Here is a 24588-nt window from a genome sequence, read left to right as displayed (position 1 = left end):
ACCACTGTCTACATCTCTTTACTTCCTCTGATCCTAGGCTGTTCTAAAGGCTGCTCCTCTCCTTGGTGGACCCACACCTGCCTTCCAGCCCCTGATTGGCCACTTCCTACTTTTCCTTTGAGTTTCAGCTGAAACAGCACATCCCGATTTCCTTGTTGGGATTTCATCCTTCTGTCATATGCTCTCAGTGTACTCTGGGCTTCTCTACACAGCTTGATCACCATCCTAGCACAGTGACTTGAAAATAAAGATGCTCAATAGATATTTGGTGCACAAATGAATGAATAATAGGCAAATGTCAACCCTCAAATTTCCTATAACACTTGGCAATATTATAAAGGGCAAGAATTTTAGCTAGAGACTAATAACTTCAGAGAGCTCTTACCAATTCTCACTGAGCAGGAAATACACTGACACTGGACAGGCAAACACTATTAGGGAAACATAGAGAAATGAAAAAAACAGGACACAGAGAACAGCTCAAAATGGATACGATGATATGGAGAAAACAAACATTGCTACCCAATCGTTCTACTATCTCACAGATTGAAGAACTGACTGTTAATTAAATTAAGGAGCTGAAAACCAAATATAGGTAACCATCACAAGCATAATGTAATAACAGACTTAATAAACTAATTTTTGATGAAACAGAAGGCACATCAGCTTTCTCCTGTGCTTTGCTGTTCTCATCATAAACGATTACACTGTCCAGACTTAGAAGCGCTGGTTGAGAAGACGTTCTGCTGAAGAGAATGACATAAAACAGTGTTCATTATACGGCCATGTCCGCCCCCCTCCATAGGATCACGAGGTTCTGACACCTGAGGAGCGTGGTCAGGTCCTCTCCGAGGGGCTCCTTGGCTCCCAAAGCCCACAGCTCTCAGCAGCTCCCTGGACGGGCTTTCACTGCCTGCCCCAAGCGTAACTATCAGCCTCTTTGAACTTGTCATCTTTTCTCACGTACTCATGTGATTGTAACACTTAAAAAAATGAAAGTGAAGCGCCCATAGTCGGATCAGTCAGTCTTCGTCAAAATGTCCAAGATCCTGTCTCCCAAAGCCTAACAGTCTCAGCTCGGAACACCTCTAGAAATTCATCCCTTAAACTCCGTGGAATCAATAATCGTGATTAGGAAGACCCAGCAGCTGCTGAGAGCAAATGGCAGAGCAGCAGTGAGATTTGCCACTCAGGCGATAAGTTGTTCAATTCAAGGCATCGGCAACCTTCTGGGGCTCTGGGTTTACAACTGAGACAGCTTTTAAGTGATTCCACTGTTTCATTTATGGATGGTCCAGACAGACGGTGTGGGGGGAAGAAGCAGGAGGTAACTTTCTCTATTGTCAGTGGCCAGTGAGTTCAACCTGCATGTCTGCCTCCCCATCCTGACAGGTGGCTTCTGGGCTCCTGGTCAGCTGGTGGGGGGGCTGTGCCCAGCGCTACTGACCTCACCTCCAGGGAGGCGGTCACGTATGATAACGTACGGCCTCCACTATAAATGACACTCAAGGGCCTTTGTGTAGCCTGCAGTCCAACCTCAGACATTGATCTTTGCAGAGACAACCATGGGTTCCTTTGGGTACAGGAATGAGAACAACGAGAAACGGTGTGATCAAAACCTTGAGTCTTCCCTGTCCCTTAGCCAAGAGTCAGCCACGCTCATCCACTACGCGTCCTGGAGCATTCACTCCTTTGGCGCTCTTTCAGTAAGCCAAGACGCCGTCTCATCCATTCACTGGCATTGCAAACACACCCCAGTGTGTTTCACAATGGTCCCCAAAGTGCCTAGCACAGGCTCAGGGCAAAGGGGTTAGGGTGATCCAGTAAAAGGAAGGTAGAGAGAAGCAAAAAGACAAAGGTCCAGAAGGTTCTTCTGAGCAAGAAGGACTAACAACGCCACCTCTTTACTGCTTATGAAAACTGGGATTTACAAATATTCACATGGGGCGTCCCTGGTGGCGCAGTGGTTGAGAATCTGCCTGCTAATGCAGGGGATACAGGGTTCGAGCCCAGGTCTGGGAGGATCCCACATGCCGCGGAGCAACTGGGCCCGTGAGCCACAACTACTGAGCCTGCGCGTCTGGAGCCTGTACTCCGCAACAAGAGAGGCCGCGACACTGAGAGGCCCGCGCACCGCGATGAAGAGTGGCCCCTGCTTGCCACAACTAGAGAAAGCCTTCACACAGAAACGAAGACCCAACACAGCAAAAATAAATAAATTAATTAAAAATATTCACATGATTAGTAATTTCCAGTAAATTACCAGAGAGTCATGGCTGAGCTAGTTTTTCAATTTTGAGTGTCCTAGTATGCACTTTAACAATATTTTAAACGGTTAACATCACCAATCACTTTGATTAGGCGATACATTCTCTTTTTTTCTTCTAAAAGAGCTAAATGTTTCTGGTTCCCCTAAGTCCCGTTTCTAATGAAAATTAGCATTTGACATGTACAAGATCGCTTTCCTAAGCGTTAGCGATGCCTTAACTGGGCGGATGAAAAGGAACACCTGTACACCTGCCCTATGCCCCGTCCCAGTAACCCACCCTCCACGGCTGCAGCTGATCTTCCCTACATTTTTTCCTTACCTAAGTCCCTGGAATGCCTGCTCACTGCCCATTGGATACATCTCCACCCCCTGGTATGGAGCATAAGGTCGCCCAATCAATCAATCTACCCCTGATCTCCCTTCCGCTTCTCCCATCTCGCCATCCCACCCCTCTCTAATTATATCACACTTCTCATCACCAGAGCAGGCCAACTTGGTCCTCCCCGCCCTCCTGGGATGCATCTGTCTTGCTCAGTATTTAGTCCCTGCCACACACGTAACCTCCTGTCTCCATGTGACATACATCCTGTGGGCAACATCCATCTGTCAAGACTCAGCTCCTCTCTGGAATCTTACCCAACACCCCCCACCCCAGGTACAGCCCCGCCCTCAGGCTCCTCAGCACGCGAGACAGGGGACCAGAGCACATGCTGGGCTCATGTGTCGAGACTGCAACCCCCTGGAGAACAGAGCCCACAACAGGCCCCTCTGGATCCCCAGGGAGTCACACAGTGCTCGGAACCTAGTGTCTACTGTGTCAATGTAACCACAGCAGCAGCTCCGTGAGCTGACGTGGCGTCACCCCTTGCTTTGGAAAGATGAGTGGCCTGAGGCTCAGAGATGTTACGAGATTTGTAACCATCACATAGATGGTCGTTGAGAGAGCTGGGATTTGAAACTGGGTTTATTTACTCCAAAGAGTATGTTCTTTCCCTGTATCATGGGAGTCATTTTAGAAAGTTAGGTCCGCTATTCATGTGATGCATATTCAGAGTAATTATTTGAATATCAGAAGAGTTTCCTGCCTATGTCAAAGGATGGAAGACTGATTCTGCCCATCCAAAAGACCACACGTGACACCTGATACTGTCTTATCTTTTAGGCCGTAATGATATTGCTTATTCATTACTGATAGATTCAGTAGTTTCCAATTAATTTAGAGCAAAGTACTGGGTAGATCTGAACATTATACATTGATTTATAATAGGTTAATTTAAAATGAAGCTAGTTTTTTTTTTTTCTTTTGGCTGCGTTGGGTCTTCGTTGCTGCACGCAGGCTTTCTGGCTTTCTCTAGTTGCGGTGGGCAGGGGCTACTCTTCATTGCGGTGCACGTGCTTCTCATTGCGGTGGCTTCTCCTGTTGTGGAACACGGGCTCTAGGCATGCAGGCTTCAGTAGTTGTGGAGCGCCGGCTCAGCAGTTGTGGCTCGCTGGCTCTAGAGTGCAGGCTCAGTAGTTGTGGCACACGGGCTTAGTTGCTCCACGGCATGTGGTATCTTCCTGGGCCAGGGCTCAAACTCGTGTCCCATGCATTGGCAGGTGGATTCTTAACCACCATGCCACCAGGGAAGTCCCTGAAGCTACTTTTAAATTACAGAATCTTTGGATCTTAAGGTAAACTTTGCATTGTAAGGTTTTACACTACAGTTTTTTCTTTCATCCAGCAAGAAAGTAATATAAAGAGATAAATTTTTTTATGGATAAATAATAAAATATTTGCAAATCGCTATTTAACTGGTTCCTCTGAGCCAAGATCAAACTAATAGATAAAACTATTCTGATTAAAGGGCAATTTTTATAGAGACACAGATGTAGAGAACAAACCAATGGACACCAAGGGGGGAAAGTGGGGGTGGGGTGGTGGTGGGATGAACTGGGAGACTGGGATTGACATGTATACACTAATATGTATAACACAGGTAATTATACAGAAAAATAAAATAAAATTCAAAAAAAAGGACAATTTTTAGAATCTGGAGAATAAATTCTAATATAATCATAATGATTGAATGACCATAAAATGGTACTTGAATAACAGATACCTTTCTTTTAAGAAAGTGAAAGGAGGAGCAGATTCTTCGAGAGTGGAGACAACAACAGACCCCATTGAGCCAAGCAAGTTACTTGTCTCATGGACTCTTCGTTGGTATGGCACGTTGCAAACTTTACTTTTAGAGTGGTTCTAAACAGAAGATTGGTTTCCTTTTGTTTTATGCTTAAATTTATTCATAAACTTAAGTTTAGAGCTGATAAAGACCATAATTAGCTAACGACTCAGGGGTCAACATGGAAACACCTAACCTTTTTAAAGAGCTGTTGTACAGAACTGGGGTCGGGGGAGAGTTCATTACCTATAGTATCAGCTCCTCAAAACTTGCAAATGCATAAATAAACAGGTAACCAGAGGCAATCAGAATTTAAAATGCAGGAGAGACATTAGAATTTATAGGAATTCTATTTAGGATTTTATTGATAGACACACTTATTAAATTCTTAATTTATTTTTCATGTCAAATTAGATTTTTCGTGATAGCAGATTTGAAGAGAATGAGACAAACAAAGGAAAAGGTACAGGCCCAGGGCTGGTCGTGTGAAAAGAAACAATGAGAACCACCTACTGCTACAGCCTGAAGGGTGCCAGAGCAAGAAGAAACACTTACGTAGCATTTAGTGTGTGTGAAGTACTATTTGAAATACAGTACCTCATTTAATCCTCACAAGAACCCTATAATGCTGAAATGCTCAAAGGCTCCTTGCATGAAGCAGAAGAGAAAGGGGTGTCCAAGAAGGTGGTGACAACGCAGTGATAATGTCTTTCCTGGGACTTAGAAAGGGGAGACAATCATACAGATTGCTGCTGCTTTAAAAAAATGTAAAAAGGATCTGGTCCATACTTCCTAACATCAAACTTCTAAACCGTAGTCAATCATATGTCAACAATTGTAATTCCTAAAATAGGAAACTTCTTAGAACAAAATGCATGATTATCTCCTACCTTTCATTAGTAATAATGATCTCTTTCCTTTCTTTTACTGACAAAAGTTAGTTTCACTGTCCCATCCGAGGTGGCAAGTGTCACAGACTCCCTGGCACTCTCACGCTGAGTCCCTTTAACAAAAACTGCTGTGTGATACCCAGCTTGGGGCCATGAGTGCAGGCCCACAAAGAGAATAAAGCTCGTTTCCCATACAGCTCCAGGATCAAATGGAACGTGTGTGAGAAATATAACACATTTTCTTAAAATAAATACAATTGCTTTACTGCCTGTTTATCCTCAATGGAATGAAAACTTGTCCTTCACCTTCTTCGAAGACTAAGAGTGGATTTTTCAAAAGACAGAGAGCTGTATAATGAGAAAAATAGCATCCTTTAATGCCTTTTTCATTTTCTGTCTCATTTGTTACAAAAGAATATTTGATGAGTAATTTGAGTAACTCAAGAAATACTGAAGTTAACAATGACACTTTAATATCAGAACGTTTCCTACTTTACCACGTAAAACAAAGCAGCATAAGGAAAAAAGTGTTAGGAGTAAATGAGAATAGCACACATTTGCAGTCTACCATGAGAAAAAATTCAAGGCAAGATCAGTTTAATAAAAATCTGGACATAGTACATAAAAATAAATTCTTGACTTATATATGAAACTGCAGGTGTTACATGATACAAGTCTTTTTGTTTTTAAATCAGAGGTGTTTTGGATGAATAAAGCATTTATGATTGCTTTTTACTAACAAGAAATATTTCCTATCTCATTTGAAACCTTACTTACCTAGGACACATTGTTGAAAAAAGTTAGGCAAAATATGTCTTCCATTCCTTATGCCTCCTCTCTTCCCCATTCATAAGGTAGTGAAGTTCCTATTTACTTTAAGATTTTGGCCCCAATTCTCAGCAACAGAAACTATTCACAAATTGCTTTTTAAACATAACTGTTGAGGAAGCATTCAACTTAGAGGATAGCCACAGTATAAGTCACCAATGACTGCCAATGCACAGCATTAAAATAATTGGGGCTAAAGACATGGAAACAACCTAAATGTCCATCGACAGATGAATGGATAAAGAGGATGTGGTGTGTGTGTATATATACATAATATATATGAATATTACTCAGCCATAAAAAAGAATGAAATAAAGCCATTTGCAGCAATATGGACGGTCCTACAGATTATCATACTACGTGAAGTAAATCAGAATGAGAAAGACAAATACCATATGATATCACTTATATGTGGAATCTAAAATATGACACAAATGAACATATCTATGAAACAGAAACAGACTCACAGACATAGAGAACAGACTTGTGGTTGCCAAGGGGGAGGGAAGGACTGGGAGGTTGGGATTAGCAGATGCGAACTCTTATATATAGGATAAATAAATAAGGTCCTACTGTATAGCACAGGGAACTATACTATAACCATATCTCAATACTGAGATAAACCATAATGGAAAAGAATATGAAAAATTATATACATGTATAACTGAGTCACTTTGCTGTACAGCAGAAATTAAACACAATATTGGAAATCAACCATATTTCAATAAAATTAAAAAGAAATAATCTGGACTACTTTACTATTAGAAGAACAAAGTGGCTGCCATGAATTAAAATTACATTCACATGGTTCAGTCTTGGTGTTAATGTTTTGGTTGTTGCTGTGATTACTGCCCTCCTTCCATCCCTCCCTGTACGCACACGACTGTAATAGATGTTTTCCCCACTCAACAGTTTCTCCTGAATGAATGAATCAAAGAATGATTTGGTAATCTTTGAACATTCCACTGAAATGAATATCAAAATATTTAATTAGTTAACATATTCAAGCACTGAGTTTTAATTAAGAAGACACCGAGCTGCAAAACATTTATGAACAAATTAAAGCAACAATGCCTAAGGAACAAAAATGAGAGTCATTTGAATTACAAAAACGTGATTGAGTCTCAAGCCACAGCCCATTAGAAGGTATAAAACATCATTAATGAGGGTTACTGCACACAGCAGATTATATATAAAGACATACATCACAAGAGTAAAATCGCAGACAGAACTTTTGTTAGTGCAAGAAAAGCACCACAGTTAGTGTAAAACTCATTCTTTATTTAGAGTTGCTCTTTTACTGCCAAATTATTAGGGTTTTCTCTGTTGGACTCTGTCTGCATGTAATAAACAGTGGGGAGAAGAAGAGAGAGAAATGAGGTGATTCTAAATGAGTAAAAGAAAATTAAGCTTTTCCCTGTCTTATTAAAGAAAAAAAATTGAATCCATGAACAGACATTAAAATCTGTCCTAGGTGCTAGTTTACTGGCTGGAATGATGGAATTTGTGTTCTTCCTGGCCATCTCAGGATTTAAATAATTTTATGTGACAGAGCTGATGCGCTGATCGATAAAAAGACAACAATCATTTACACTGAGAGTTTAGTGCAATTTCAAGAATCCGCATTAACCAAGCTGAGTGTTTGTAGTGGAATCAGTATACAAGCACCTCACTTAGTAAAGTGCCTCAGTGAAGTATGACTGAATTTCCAACACCAATGAATATGGATTAAAGAAAAATCAAATCAATCAAAAGAATGGGTTTTTTGCAATCACACAATGACAGTATTTTTGAACACATAATGCTGTGCAAAATCCAGGAAAGCCAACAGATGTTCACTTCCATTTCTTCTTCTAGTATTTATCTTACCATTTGGGAAAAGCTTTCTTGTATTGCAGTTGATTACATGTGCATTTTGCAAATTTCCAGATGTGTTCAAATGTTTCAATCTACATTATGGCTTTATATTTTAGGTCCCTATGAGTCCCTAATCAGAGTTCTTATTTCTCTAAACATTAAATGAAATTGAAAATTTTCATATACCCCATTTAGACTGAGAGTATTATGGACATTTTTTTCCCAAACTAGTCTTTCTAGATATATTGGTCTTCCATCTACTCAATAGATAATCAGTCGCATTATGCTGTACTATAATAATGAATCCTTTGAAGAGAATATTCACTTTTCTCAAAAAAAAATATTTTTGACAGGTGAGTTTGAGATAATTTCCTCTCTCAAATTTGTGCCAATAAAATTTACCCATTTTTAAGACAAGCATCCTTCCAGTAAAGGTGGCATCTGTAGTGGATTTCCCTGTAATGCTTATTGAACTGTTTGCCACAAGAATTGATCTTGATTCTAGCATTGTACATTTCCACGATGGATATAGATTGTAAATTTGTTCATTTCAAGCTGCTAACACTGTAGAAGAGGGCATCATAGAGGCAGAATGCACAATGACCCCAGTCAATTCCAGGAATGCTTAGCCAGTAACAAGATGATGTTTCATAAAAGCAAAGCAGTGCTGAACTTGGAAAATCAGGCAGTATGACAGGTGTGAAAGAGCATGTGACATGATAAACTGAAATCTTCACAGAGTTAGAGCTGGGCCTGCTGAAATGATGTGAGACCTGCGTCTCAGACACCCTGACCAGCATCTGAATTTCTATTTTTATAGACATAAGAATACAAAGCCCGAGGATGTCTACAACTAACTAAGTAGTAAGGCTTCAAAGTCTCCAAAAACAACTAGAAAGGTGTAAAGGAAAAGAACAAAACCGTGCCTTAGCAAGGCAGATGATGGGAAATATGGGTAGTCGTTTGGGACACAACTGACACTTTAAAAAGATAAGAAGAGGGTTTCTGGGGACAGGACTAACATGGATTGCCCAAAGAAGTGCTATTTGAAAACTTAGACTTGGAAAGATCTATACAAAGATGAGGATGGCAATCCAACTGAAAGGGTTAGAAGGAAAGAAGCAACAAGAATAGAAAATGTGTGAAAGGAGTTTTTATGAGAATAAAGTAGAGTGTTGGAGAAATGGTTAGGGTTTCAGCTTCCTTCAGTTTGGAGGCTCTGAAAGTGAATGACCTCTACCCTCTCATTTCATCGAGATGCCTCTGCAGTAGAACCTGGACTCCTGTCCTAACGGCCTGTTTTGCTGAGTTTGGGCAACTCAAACTGGTCAGAAACAAATGATGTTCTCAAGGCCACAGTCAGAGCGTCAATTTTCATTTAATAATAATTCAGCTTTCTGGAGTGAAAAAGTCTGACCCGCAGCCATAGGTATGCTCGGGTCTTGGAAAGCCATCCAATGAGGGTGAGCCTGGGGTCATTCAGTTCGTGCAACCCCTCAGTGCCAAACAAATCAACCCAAAGGGCCTGGGCAGTGAGTGGCATCGCTTTTCTTGCAGAAATAATATCTTACCTCTGGAACAGAGCTTTTACATATTTCAGAGTGTTCTCACTTACTGCACCTATGAGTGGCGATCTGAAATCCCTTACGTGGGCTACTACTTTGAGTAAGTCAGCAAACTAAAACTTGTTTCATATCATCTTGCAGGGTTTTCAAATAAAAGTTTCTGTGATTCTACCCTAATGTGAATTCTCTATCAACTAATGCTTGTCTGTTTTTCATCTTGAGTCTGTGAACTGAAACTTACGTATCTTATCAGGCAGAAAGAAGTCCAATGGATCCGCCTTGGATACTGTAGTGAAAACGTGATCAAAGAGAGGCCAGGTTTCAAAAGGTTAATGAAATAAAATTCTACAAAAGGCACAGGGAAAGGAACCCCACCCCCGGCCCTGTAGCCTTAATGGTGAATGCAAATGTTTCCTTGGAGAACGCTGTTCAAAGGAATAGGTTATTTTCAAGGGAATCTACTCTGTTAGTACAAAATATCTGAATCCCTCTGAAACAAGTAGAAATTTCATTTATATAGATTAATGAGCTTATGACAAGTTCATACTCAAGAGTTATTCAGGCATTCCTTTGCTCCTTCCTACGAAGAATAAATTTATTTTATTCATTCATGGTAAAAGTTATACTTTGTAATTTCTTAGCTATATAAATCATCACACGATGAGAAATGAGGCCTACATCATGGTAATAAACTTAAATCTGTTCAAATAAATCTGTTCAAATAAAGACTTCACAATCATCTTTCCAATCACCTGTTTCTTTAAAAAAAACCACATATTCAATTGAGAGATTAGCCAATTTACTGAAGGTTAAGGACTTAAAACTCCCTGTAAACAAAACAAACAAAAGCACTCCATGAAAGTCCATTTAAGGAATAGGGCTCACCTGACCTTGGGTAACTAAATTACAGGGAGCAATTTACCTTTTAGGAGGAAAGCCACCTCCGAAAGGACTGGGGTTTTTTTTTTTTTTTTTTTTACATCTTATTGGAGTATAATTGCTTTACAATGGTGTGTTAGTTTCTGCTTTATAACAAAGTGAATCAGTTATACATATACATATGTTCCCATATCTCTTCCCTCTTGCGTCTCCCTCCCTCCCACCCTCCCTATCCCACCCCTCCAGGCGGTCACAAAGCACTGAGCTGATCTGATCTCCCTGTGCTATGCGGCTGCTTCCCACTAGCTATCTACCTTACGTTTGGTAGTGTATATATGTCCATGCCTCTCTCTCACTTTGTCACAGCTCACCCTTCCCCCTCTCCATATCCTCAAGTCCGTTCTCCAGTAGGTCTGTGTCTTTATTCCTGTCTTACCCCTAGGTTCTTCGTGACATTTTTTTTCTTAAATTCCATATATATGTGTTAGCATATGGTATTTGTCTTTCTCTTTCTGATTTACTTCACTCTGTATGACAGACTCTAGGTCTATCCACCTCATTACAAATAGCTCAATTTCGTTTCTTTTTATGGCTGAGTAATTGTATAAGGACTGGGGTTTTTGTTCCTTATCTTCAAAGAACAACCCACTTGCATCAGAATCAAACTCTTTACACAATACTTGATCACCCCACATCAAAACCCTATCCTTCCCCTCAGTCCTATCTTTTACTTAGAGTTCATAGGGATATGGGTTTACATGTTGACTGAGGCGTGTAGCAAATCCCCAGAAAACACACGTGAGATGACTTCAGTTTTCACCTAAAACCACCCCTTCTCCGCTTGGTACCTGACAGGTGCGCCTCTGCTGTGTGCAGGCTTCAGCAGGACCGTCACCGTGTTGTCGGTTTGATTCAAGGGCGTCTCAAGTTCATAAGCCGGCATGGAGGGTGCTGGGGAAGATGCATGAGATAGGAGACTCATGATTTCTGGTTTGTCTTTTCCATTTCCTTTCTACTTTCATTTACAATGAGCATTAAAAACACAGCACACTTAGTTTAAATTGCCTCTGTGAACCAACCACAAACAGCCTTTACATATCTACCCAACCCAGAACATCAGGGACAGCTGTTAAAACCATCATGTGTTGACTTTGGTCTTGAGTTTAACCTGGGAGGGGGCATGAGGGGGTGCTTAGGAGGTGTTAGTAATACTGTTTCTTGATTCGGATTCTCGCTAAATGGGTGTAGCCATTACATCCATCCATACATGTACATCACTGTAATTAAATTGTAAATTGTAAAATAAATTTAATTTGTGTACTTTTCTGTACATATGCTTTTCTTAAAATATTAAATGCAAATTTAAGAAATAATTACTGGGATCATAAAACTGATCATTTCAGTTCTCCCATCTAAGTCAAGGTTTCTTGTGTACCAAATATCTATCCAGAGATTTGAAGAGGTCCTCAGGAGTCAGAGGGCCTGGCTGGACCTAGTGAGGCACCGGTGGGCTCTCTGGGAAAGCACAACCGAGGAAAAGATACTGAGTTGAAGTAAGAAAGGCTTGGGTTTGACTTTCTGTTGCCTTTTGTTTCGACCAGCAATGAGAGCTTACGCACAGTAATTCTCTCTGAAGCTTCAGTTAACTCATCTATCAAAATAGGAGAAATTACCCTCCAGGGTTATTACGGGAATTCAAAGAGATAATAGATAAAGAGAGACGGGCAAATCTAGTTCTACAAATGTCAGCCCTCTTCCCAGGGCGGATCCCATTTCCAAGGCCATTTCCTGGCAGTCTTTGCTTTCTAGATTGTTCAGCTCGCAATTCTGTCTTCACGGTGCACAAGAGACATCGCTGCACGAAGGCTGTGACGTGGGCCGCAGAAGCACCGGCCTTTGTAAGGCCCTCAGGTCGGGTCCCTGATGAGGACAGTAGAGGCCAGTCTGGCGAGTATCGTTTTTTAAATCTCTTACATACAAGAAGCTTTTATGTAAAAGACATGGGTTATAGCTCAGGTCCATTCAATGGATCTTCTCAGCATTAAAATTAGCTCTAATTCTGTTAAAAATTAACTCCAGTTCATAACACAGAGCTACATTTTGGATACAGAGTAGTTCTCTGAGGTCCATGGAAGTAGAAAATAGGGGCCCAGAATCCGTAATTTCTTTGAACCATAAAAATCAAATAGTTATTCTTGATGAGCCTTTGCAGGCTAACTAAAATGTCAGCTGGCTTTGCTTCGGGACAGAACTGTTGAACTTGGCGGGCTAGGAGCGGCCAGACTCACACCAACCAGAATTTTTACCTAATACAAATGGTAAAAGTGAATTATTTTTTCTAAAAGAATAGCCTCTTTAAGATAATAATCGTTGAAATATGGCTTCCATAGGGAGAAATTACCAAAAAAGGGGCTTGGAGGTATGTACACTGGCACACATTACCTCTTTAAACAGATAATATCATCTTAATTTACATCCAGGGGTAAATTCACTTGATCAAGATCAGAGAAAAAGCACTGGGAAAAATTATAACTAGAACTCATATTTTCTGATTCCAGGCCCAGTGGTCTTTCTACTCAGGCATCTGTACAACTTATGTCATTTTCCTAACCTCTGAAGTATCCTTCCTCTTTTCCAACTCTCCATGTTGTTTTTACAAGCTAATGTCTTATATCAAACATCAAGTGTCTATTAAATTTCAAGTTAAGTTTGTGCTCATAAATTAACTCTTACACAATGCAAAGTTATCCCTTAAGTTATAATTGCTTAAAAACAAAATTCCAAACCTCACTCCTCCCTCAAAACCTAGTAGAAGGCTTAGAGTACTTGTGCTGTATTTCCTTCCCTTCCTTCAGTCCTAAAGAAAATCTCTCATAGAACTAGGGATGAGGGACAACAGATATAAAAATCAGGCTAAGTATTACTTAGCTGACCCTGACTGATGAGAAGTTACTCCATCACCTGCCTCCTGCTCTTCTACCCCCAACCAAAACAGTCACAGCCCAAACCCAAATACTGCCCTACTCGGATCCAAAGGGGAAAACGTGGAAAAGGAAAGACGTCCCCTGGAACTGTGTTTATTGCTGCTGCATATCCCACACCAGATGGCAACTCCATTTCCTCTAGTCTGAAGCACAAAGACATTTTCTGCACAGGTGCACATGCCCAGAAATATTTCCCAAATTATGTCCTTTGTTGGATGGTGTAATTGAGTCTCTACAAGAAACAAGCTGGCGGATGTAAGTGCTTGGTGCCCCCCCTCTGTAGTAGCCTCTCTCTTGAGGACGTGAAACTGCTAACAGTGAAGGTCCCACGGAAGGCTGAGCCTTCTGGAAGGGACTCCACATAACGCTGCCTTTCTGCTGAGCACTCCCTTGTGAGAGACCTCGCTATGGAGACTTTCCCGACACTGCTGCTCTGGGAACTTGGGACTGCGAAGGGCTGAGAGTGCTGGGAACAGCATCTCCTGCTCATGTCTGAGTTCTCCGACACACACTCTTAAAACAGTGCCTACCTCCTGACGCAGGACAACGATCCGAAGCTCCCAAATGATAAACATTTGCAGCGTTTCATTGAATTCCATAAGTCCGATTTTCATACTTACAAAAACATGAATTTACGTGTACGTTTGGGTGAGCTCTGCAGACCTGACAATGGGAATGAGAAAGTACCCAAATGCTACTTCTGATATAAGACACAGCTCATGAATGTACGATACCTGATATTTTGGTGGTGAACTGATTTGTTGCCGGGGGTCCAAAACCCTTAGCCGTGCTAGCTCGGATGGTGAAGGAGTATGTGGTTCCTGGATACAGTCCGAAAAACAGAAAGTGGGTTTCATTTCCCAGTTTTGAAACTCTTCCACTTTGATTGGATAGATCTATTTCTGGGTCAAAGGAACTGACTGCCTTGTAGGTGATCTGTAAGAGAAGACGGATGTGATGAAATACCTGAGGCAGATCGACCGAGACTGCATCTTTATCCAATAAGCCCTCCTGATGTATGCACTGTCAGATGCTTTATGATAAGCTGTCCTGCTCCCCTGGACTCTTCAAATCCTGGATCCAGTGAACGGGCACAGGAACTCAGCCAAAACTGTGATGAGTTATTACTTTTATAGACAGAGGAACTGCAAGCCAGTAGATTAGAACATAAAGAATGAGTTCAGGTTTAAGCTAATACCTTGAAGTTGTTTGTTTTCAAAGTGTCTTGTTGGAAAACTACATTACAGCTGGCTTAAAACAAAATAACAAAATAGACAACCAGCTCAAACAGATAAGGACCTGACAAGGGGAAGGCCTCATCTCTCATCCAGGGGCCAGAGTCTGATTTTGCCCTGAATAGGATTATCGTATGCTGGTAAAAAGGGCACTTTTAAGCGTTTTCCTTAATGTGGGCAAAGATACCTCCTCCAAAAATAAATCCTAGATGCATGTCAGTAGCCCTTAATGCTGTGACTGTGGTGTTTGCAATATGTCCTATTTACTTTTTTCTTTAGAGCAATGCTGTCCAATAGGACTGTCAGGATGGGAATGCTCTATTCTGCACTATTCAGTGTGGTGGCCCCTAACCCCAAGTGGCCACAGAGCACTAGAAACATGGCCGGTGAGACGGCAGAACCGAAAAATTTACTTCATTTTATTATTTTTTAAAATCATTAAAAAAAATTGAAGTTACTTGATTTACAATGTTGTGTTAGTTTCAGGTATACAGCAAAGTGATTGTATAATTATACATACATATATACATATTGTTTTCCAGATTCTTTTCCATTATGGGTTATTACAAGATACTGAGTATACTTCCCTGTGCTATACAGTAGGTCCTCGTGGGTTATCTATTTTATATATAGTAGTGTGTATATGTTCATCCTAAACTCCTGATTTATCCCTTCCTCCCTTCCCCCTTCGGTAACCATAAGTATCTCTTCTATGTCTGTGAATCATTTTATTTTAATTAACTAAAATTTAAATTTAAATTGCTCTGAATGACTAGGAGTTTCCATTTTGGACACAGTGCAATTCTGGACGCTTTATGTTTGCCACGTGACAGGTGTTCAAATCACCCTGGATGAGTCTGGATTGTGTGAAAATAAATATAACATAGGTGTCTTTAAATTTTGCCCTTTCAAATGATGTTTTAAAAAATTTCACTCTAGGGCTTCCCTGGTGGCACAGTGGTTGAGAGTCCACCTGCCGATGCAGGGGACATGGGTTCGTGCCCCGGTCCGGGAAGATCCCACATTCCGCGGAGCGGCTGGGCCCGTGAGCCATGGCTGCTGAGCCTGTGCGTCGGAGCCTGTGCTCCGCAACGGGAGAGGCCACAGCAGTGAGAGGCCCGCGTACCACCAAAAAAAAAAAAAAAAAAGTCACTCTAAGTCGTTCATCAACTCTTCAAGAACATGCATTTTAGGGGTGATTACTAATTTATCCTCCTTGTAAAGGCATAATTTTTAAATGTGGCATATTCAAAAGTTTTAAATTGCAAAACTGAGCACTTTTCTTGCTTTTAGATAGGTTAAAGTTACTGATAATTTATGTGCATGAACACTAACACTGTTATTATACCAACTGATAATTGACATTCTTTCTTCTTATATTTATAGCATGTCATTATAATTAAGGAGACCTCTCTGAAAGAATATTTAGATTGAGTCAACTACGCTTTGGCAAGAAAATGTTTGCTGTATATATTAATCACCGCCGTGCATGACACCATCAGAGTCAGGCAGAAGATCTGCTGTTAACCCTCTCATGGGCTTCCCTCATGAGGTTCCTCTGAGTCAAGAGACAAGACCACGTCCACCAGCAGCTGCCGTCGGGGGAATTCAATGTCACTGCTTTGCGCTTAGCTGCGCACTTTGAACTCCATCCTGAGAGCTCCAGAGAAGAGGTAGAGAAGGCAGATCTAAGCTGTGACAACATAACTGCTCCTCCAAATTTATTAATTCCCTCATTCACAGCAACTTCACTGCACGTCTCTTGTGTGCCAAGCACTGTACTCTGGGCTAGCCGGGGTCTCATGTGGTGATTCAAACACAGTACCTGCCGGGGGGAAGGTAGCAGTCTGGTGGTGAGGGGAGACCCAACCCAGCAGTGAGGATGCAGTATAATTAGCATAAGGACTGGCCTTATGAAAAACTTTAATGGGATACAAATGCGTACGGGACAAAGTTCAAACTTCTGAGTTCCCTGCTTAAGACTTGCCTACACCTTCTTCTCTAAACTTCTTTCTTTTTCTTTTTTTTTTTTAACATTTTAATTGGAGTATAATTGCTTTATAATGGTGTGCTAGTTTTTGCTGTATCACAGAGTGAATCAGCTATACGTATATATATATCTCCATATCTCCTCCTTCTTGTGTCTCCCTCCCACCCTCCCTATCCCACCCCTCTATGTGGTCACAAAGCACCGAGCTGATCTCCCTGTGCTATGCAGCTGCTTCCCACTAGCTAGCTATTTTACATTTGGTAGTGTATATATGTCCATGCCACTCTCTCACTTTGTCCCAGCTTACCCTTCCCGCTCCCCATACCCTCAAGTCCATTCTCTATGTCTGCATCTTTATACCTGTCCTGCCCCTAGGTTCTTCAGAACCATTGCTTTTATTTGGTTTTTATTTTTAGATTCCATATATATGTGTTAGCATACGGTATTTGTTTTTCTCTTTCTGACTTACTTCCCTCTATATGACAGTCTCTAGGTGCATCCACCTCACTAAAAATAACTCAGTTTCGTTTCTTTTTATGGCTGAGTAATATTCCATTGTATATTTGTGCCACATCTTCTTTATCCATCTGTGAATGGACACTTAGGTTGCTTCAATGTCCTGGCTATTGTAAATAGAGCTGCAATGAACACTGTGGTACATGACTCTTTTTGAATTATGGTTTTCTCAGGGTATATACCCAGTAGTAGGATTGCTGGATCATATGGTGGTTCTACTTTTAGTTTTTTGAGGAACCTCCATACTGTTCTCCATAGTGGTGGTATCAATTTACATTCCCACCAACAGTGCAAGAGGTTTCCCTTTTCTCCACATGCTCTCCAGCATTTACTGTTTGTAGACTTTTTGATGATGGCCATTCTGACTGGTGTGAGGTGATACCTCATTGTAGCTTTGATTTTCATTTCTCTAATGATTAGTGATGTTGAGCATCCTTTCATGTGTTTACTGGCAATTTGTATATCGTCTTTGGAGAAATGTCTATTTAGGTCTTCTGCCCATTTGTGGATTGGGTTTTTTCTTTTTTTGATATCGAGCTGCATGAGCTGCTTGTATATTTTGGAGATTAATCCTTTGTCAGTTGCTTCATTTGCAAACATTTTCTCCCATTCTGACGGTTGCCTTTTTGTCTCATTTATGCTGTGCAAAACCTTTTAAGTTTCATTATGTTCCATTTATTTTTGTTTTTCTTTCCATTTCTCTAGGAGGTGGGTCAAAAAGGATCTTGCTGTGATTTATGCCATAGAGTGTTCTGCCTATGTTTTCCTCTAAGAGTTTTATAATATCTGGCCTTACATTTACGTCTTTAATCCATTTTGAGTTTATCTTTGTGTATAGTGTTAGGGAGTGTTCTAATCTCATTCTTTTACATGTAGCTGTCCAGTTTTCCCAGAAACAATTATTGAAGAGGCTGTCTTTTCTCCATTGTATATTCTTGCCTCCTTTATCAAAGATAAAGTGACCATAGGTGCATGGCTTTATCTCTGGGCTTTCTATACTGTTCCATTGATCTATATTTCTGTTTTTGCGCCAGTAGCATACTGTCTTGATTACTGTAGCTTTGTAGTATAGTCTGAAGTCCAGGAGCCTGATTCCTCCAGCTCTGTTTTTCTTTCTCAAGATTGCTTTAGCTATTCGGGATCTTTTGTGTTTCCATACAAATTGTGAAATTTTTTGTTCTAGTTCTGTGAAAAATGCCATTGGTTGTTTGATAGGGATTGCACTGAATCTGTAGATTGCTTTGGGGGGTATAGTCATTTTCACAATGTTGACTCTTCCAATCCAAGAATATGGTATATCTCTCCACCTATTTGTATCATCTTTAATTTCTGTCATCAGTGTCTCATACTTTTCTGCATACAGGTCTTTTGTCTCCTTAGGTAGGTTTATTCCTAGGTATTTAATTCTTTTTGTTGCAGTGGTAAATGGGAGTGTTTCCTTAATTTCTCTTTCAAATTCTTCATCATTAGTGTATAGGAATTCAGGAGATTTCTGTGCATTAATTTTGTATCTTGCAGCTTTACCAAATTCACTGATGAGCTCTAGTAGTTTTCTGGTAGCATCTTTAGGATTCTCTACGCATAGTTTCATGTCATCTGCAAATAGTGACAGTTTTACTTCTTCTTTTCTGATTTGGACTCCTTTTATTTCTTTTTCTTTTCTGATTGCTGTGGCTAAAACTTCCAAAACTATGTTGAATAATAGTGGTGAGACTGGGCAATCTTGTCTTGTTCCTGGTCTTAGAGGAAACGCTTTCAGTTTTTCACCATTGAGAACAATATTGGCTGGGGGTTTGTCATATATGGCCTTTATTATGTTGAGGTAAGTTCCCTCTATGCCCACTTTCTGGAGGTTTTTTATCATGGGTGTTGAATTTTGTCGAAAGCTCTTTCTGCATCTATTGAGATAATCATATGGTTTTTATCCTTCAATTTGTTAATATGTTGTATCACATTGATTGATTTGCATATATTGAAGAATCTTTGCATTCCTGGGATAAACCCCACTTGATCATGTGTATGACCTTTTAAATGTGCTGTTGGATTCTGTTTGCTAGTATTTTGTTGAGGATTTTTGCATCTATATTCATCAGTGATACTGGCCTATAGTTTTCTTTTTTTGTGACATCTTTGTCTGGTTTTGGTATCAGGGTGATGGTGCCCTCGTAGAATGAGTTTGGGAGTGTTCCTCCCTCTGCTATATTTTCGAAGATTCTGAGAAGGAAAAGTGTTAGCTCTTCTCTAAATGTTTGATAGAATTCACCTGTGAAGCCATCTGGTCCTGGGCTTTTGTTTGTTGGAAGATTTTTAATCACAGTTTCCATTTAGTGCTTGTGATTGGTCTGTTTATAGTTTCTATTTCTTCCTGGTTCAGTCTCAAAAGGTTGTGCTTTTCTAAGAATTTGTCCATTTCTTTCAGGTTGTCCATTTTATAGGCATATAGTTGCTTGTAGCAATCTCTCATGATCCTTTGTATTTCTGAAGTGTCAGTTGTTACTTCTTCTTCATTTCTAATTCTGTTGATCTGAGTCTTTTCCCTTTTTTTCCTGATGACTCTGGTTAATGGTTTATCAATTTTGTTTATCTTCTCAAAGAACCAGCTTTTAGATTTTGTGATCTTTGCGATTTTTTCCTTCATTTCCTCTTCATTTATTTCTTATCTGATCTGATCTTTATGATTTCTTTCCTTCTGCTAACTTTGGGTTTCTTTTGTTCTTCTTTCTCTAATTGCTTTAGGTGTAGGGTTAGGTTGTTTATTTGAGACGTTTCTTGTTTCTTGAGGTAGGATTGTATTGCTATAAACTTTCCTCTTAGAACTGTTTTTCTGCATCCCACAGGTTTTGGGTGGTCGTGTTTTCATTATCATTTGTTTCTAGGTATTTTTAAATTTGCTCTTTGATTTCTGCAGTGATCTGTTGGTTATTTAGTAGTGTATTGTTTAGCCTCCATGTGTTTGCATTTTTTATAGTGTTTTTCTTGTAATTGACATCTTGTATAGCGTTGTGGTCAGAAAAGATACTTGATATGATTTCAATTTTCTTAAATCTAGCAAGGCTTGATTTGTGACCCAAGATATGATCTATCCTGGAAAATGTTCCATAAGCGCTTGAGAAGAAAGTGTATTGTGTTGTTTTTGGATGGAATGTCCTATAAATATCAATTAAGTCCATCTTGTTTAATGTGTCATTTAAAGCTTGTGTTTCCTTATTTATTTTCATTTTGGATGATCTGTCCATTGGTGAAAGTGGGGTGTTAAAGTCCCCTACTATTATTGTGTTACTGTCAATTTCCCCTTTTATGGCTGTTAGCATTTGCCTTATGTATTGAGTTGCTACTATGTTGGGTGCATAAATATTTACAATTGTTATATCTTCTTCTTGGATCGATCCCATGATTATTATGTAGTGTCCTTCTTTGTCTTTCATAATAATCTTTATTTTAAAGTCTATTCTGTCTGATATGAGAATTGCTCCTCCAGCTTTCTTTTGATTTCCATTTGCATGGCATATCTTTTTCCGTCCCCTCACTTTCAGTCTGTATGTGTTCCTAGGTCTGAAGTGGGTCTCTTGTAGACAGCATATATACAGGTCTTATTTTTGTATCCATTCAGCCAGTCTGTGTCTTTTAGTTGGAGCATTTAATCCATTTACATTTAAGGTAATTATCGATATGTATGTTCCTCTTAACCATTTTCTTAATTGTTTGGGGTTTGTTATTGTGTGTGTTTTCCTTCTCTTGTGTTTCCCACTTAGAGAAGTTCCTTTAGCATTTGTTGTAGAGCTGGTTTGGTGGTGCTGAATTCTCATAGCTTTTGCTTGTCTGTAAAGGTTTTAATTTCTATGTTGAATCTGAATGAGATCCTTGTTGGGTAGAGTAATCTTGGTTTTAGGTTTTTCCCTTTCATCACTTTAAATATGTCCTGCAACTCCCTTCTGGCTTGCAGAGTTTCTGCTGAAAGATCAGCTGTTAACCTTATGGAGATCCCCTTGTATGTTATTTGTTGCTTTTCCCTTGCTGCTTTTAATATTTTTTCTTTGTATTTAATTTTTGATAGTTTGTTTAATATGCGTGTTGGCATGTTTCTCCTTGGAATCATCCTGTATGGGGCTCTCTGTGCTTCCTGGACTTGATGGACTACATCCTTTCCCATATTAGGGAAGTTTTCAACTATAATCTCCTTAAATATTTTCTCGGTCCCTTTCTTTTTCTCTTTTTCTTCTGGGACCCGTATAATTTGAATGTTGGTGCATTTAATGTTGTCACAGAGGTCTCTGAGACTGTGCTCAATTCTTTTCATTCAAGACCCTGTCAGCCACGTGGCTGCTAGTGTTGGAGGGTCTCCTGCAGAGGCAGGGGTGGCTGTGGCTCACCACAGGGACAAGGACACTGGCAGAACTTCACATGGGATGACATCGTATTTTCTTCTGTCCTGGTCAGGGACAAAGATTTACTGCCCCACAAATACTGGGCTTTTCTGACGCTGCTTTTGCTTATAAACTCTCAGCTCCTTGGAATGTGATAGAGCTAACTCTGTCCTCTTTCCTCCACCATGAATTCAGATTCACTCTTGCCATTCAAATACTGACTGAAATGTGTGAGCACAAGCACTGCAGTCAGCAGGAAGACATAGGCCCTGCCCTCGGGCAACCAATAATCTGGACTGGGCTGGGGAGGAGCTGGTGAGACATCCAGTAAGTAAATTAATAATTTTTAAACACTACGTGCCATGGAAGAAACAAACAGGATGCTAAGATGAAGGGGATTTTGGGGTGGGGCCCATGCTCAGCCATTCAGAATGCCTGGGGGAGCATCCCCTGAGGAGATGACAGTTAATTGAACTTGGGAAAGAGTCAGCCAGGCTAGGAGTCCGGGGAAGAACAGCATGAACTAAGACCATGAAGCAGGAGCATTCCGGACACAGATGATGGACAGAAAGAAGGCCCCTGTGGCAGCAGGCCAGCCAGCGAGGTGGCGTGGTCCCTGGGGGGCTGGAGACGTAGGGGGGGCAATTCCCTGCAGTGCTCTGTACCCCAAGGGAGAAAATGTGGAGACATACAACAGGGGCCTTTGAACAATTTTAAGTGTGAAGATAAAATGATCTGACTTCCCTTATAAAGAGATCACGTTGGCTGCCAGGTGGAGGATTGCTTTCTTGAAGGGGGCACCAAAGGTAGTAGGAGGACTCCTAGGAGCCCTGGCAGAGGCCATGGCTGAGGCCGCAGCACACGTGAGAGAAGGCAGTGGTTTGGACCAAGGGTGGGGCCATGAAGAGAGAAATACATGAAAAGAATTGGCAAGTTTTAGAGTCGACATGAGCAGAAGTCAGTGATGGACTGGATGTGGGGATAGATGGAGGAACCAAGACAGGCTCCATGTTTGGGCTTGAGCAAAGGATGTCCTGCTTACTGAAATGGGATGGAATGAATGAGAAGTTAACTGCTGGGGGGTGGGCATGTCAAGGTCGAGATGCCTGTGACAGTCAGGAGGACACACCGTGTAGGACATAGGGCTGGGAGCTGAGAGGTCTGGGCTGGAAGTAGACACCTAGGGGTGAGCAGCGTTGGAACATTACGGTTCAGGACTGGATGAGGTCCCTGGGGAAACGCTGATATTTAATATAGGGCACAGAAGGAGAGCCAGAAAGCAGGGAGAAGCCAAAAGAGATAGCTGTCATAGAAATCAAAAGAACACAGTGTGTTAAGAAGGAAATGCTTTCAAAGATGCTGCCGGGAGTTTGAGACTGGAACCAAAAACATGTCCATCCATGTCTCGAGCCGGGGCTCCCATTCTACGTATCCGTAAAGCCTTCCCAAACCCGTCCTAACGATCACTGGATCTGCTCAACACCGGCTGTTGTGACTGTGTCCCTACCATCCATTCGGCAATAAATCACGGAGAGCTGTAAGAGCTCTTTGTAGTCTGAAATCGTGATTTAAACATGCCAAAGGAATTGGAACTTTTCATACAGTTGTCTCTTCTTTCTGAATAGTGATAGCTTATTCTTCTTTCTGACCCCACTGTATTCAGTAAATATTTGGCACTCGGTATATATTTTCCTAAAGACTCCGGGGAGAGCAGGTCTGTGCACGCACTCACACACATGCTCACGGTGCGGCAAGAAGGACGTTTGCTCTGCAAAGCAAAAAGCAATTGCATTATCAGAGGACTTGCTGTTTTACCAGTGCTGATGGGTTTGTACTCGCCTCTAGCCATGGCCTTGCAGGATCAGCTAGACTGGGGTTCTTTCGGTCACAGTCCTTGATAATTTGTTAAAAAGCACAGATCCTCTCCCCAACCCATAACAAAGCACGTACACGCTGTTCTTAAAAATTGTGAATCCTCTCCCTCACCTCTAACAAATCCCTAACAAGCAACTATGTTGTGTCCAAGTGGACACAAAATGTCAGAAAGTTCATGGATTCCCCCTCAAACCCATCCAGAGCCCTGGAGTCTGAATTCCAGGAATAAAAAGGTTCCTCGGGAACACAGTGAACTTGACCCTAGAACTCCACTGCCTGCACGGCTGATAGTCAGTAAGCATCTGTCCTCCTGAGCAGTACTTCTGAAGGGTACCCAGCTCCACGCTCACATCCAAATGCAACATGTACTTTCAGTATTTATTTTTTCACTGGTTCATTCAGCACGTTTATTAAGTGCCTAGTAAGTACCAGGCCAAGGACGAGCATCGGGAGACTCCCAGGAGGGAGGTCTGGGCCTGAGGTCACACCTGGCCGTTTCGCTGGCTGAGGGCCAAGGTGATTCTAATGATGCCTCCATGGAGAACACTGCCGTTCCAGGGTGGACCCAGGGACTTGATGGGATGCCCACGCTGAAAGCAAACCGACACGCAGACAACATATGTGGGGTTAGATCAGGTGAGGTGGAGTCAGCTGCTGCTCACATTGGATGCCTTCTGATTGGCAGGTCAGTGCCTGAAATACTCCAGCATCCTCTTTCCCTTCTCTAAGTCTCAAATTCTGGAGAACCAAAATGGAATAACACGTAATCTCTGACCACGAGGGGAATCAATCTTCCAGGGAGTTGTGAGTAGGCTGCAATGCCAGCCAGCCTTAACTACAGTCCTTCAACAGAGGGGCAAGCAATCAGAGGAACCAACAAGTAAATCAGATTCCAGGGGATGCAAGAACCTAGGATGCTCCACGGAAAAGTTCAAAATTTGACTGAGATGCTGAAAGATAAGCAGAAGTGCCACAGGAGGAGAACGAGGGGAGGCAGTCAGGAGGAAAGAAGCGGATAAGCAGAAGCAGGTGTGAAAAACCAGAAGGTTCATGGAGAAAGGAAAACTCCATACACATGGCTCATTCAGTTCCAGGAGAGGATCATGGGAGATGCAGTAACAAGTATCAGCTGGGATGGTACCATGTATGGCCTTGAACACTGATAGCAAAC

The 24588-nt window shown here is 41.2% G+C and overlaps 1 protein-coding gene across 6 annotated transcripts in view; it reads right to left on the bottom strand.

The window, feature by feature from the left end:
- PTPRM (protein tyrosine phosphatase receptor type M) overlaps window positions 1-24588 on the bottom strand; it is a 746259-nt gene that overhangs the window by 280337 nt on the left and 441334 nt on the right. For all 6 annotated transcript variants that reach the window (XM_004275949.3, XM_049698267.1, XM_049698268.1 and 3 more), the window contains exons 10-11: window positions 14172-14373; window positions 11302-11404 (exon numbers count right to left, since the gene is read on the bottom strand). In XM_004275949.3, coding sequence (XP_004275997.1) covers window positions 11302-11404; window positions 14172-14373 — 305 coding nt within the window. The remainder of the gene's footprint in view (window positions 1-11301; window positions 11405-14171; window positions 14374-24588) is intronic.

Source organism: Orcinus orca, chromosome 15 (genome assembly GCF_937001465.1).
Source record: "Orcinus orca chromosome 15, mOrcOrc1.1, whole genome shotgun sequence".
Taxonomy (NCBI): domain Eukaryota; kingdom Metazoa; phylum Chordata; class Mammalia; order Artiodactyla; family Delphinidae; genus Orcinus; species Orcinus orca.
This window is presented reverse-complemented; position numbering and strand designations above follow the sequence as displayed.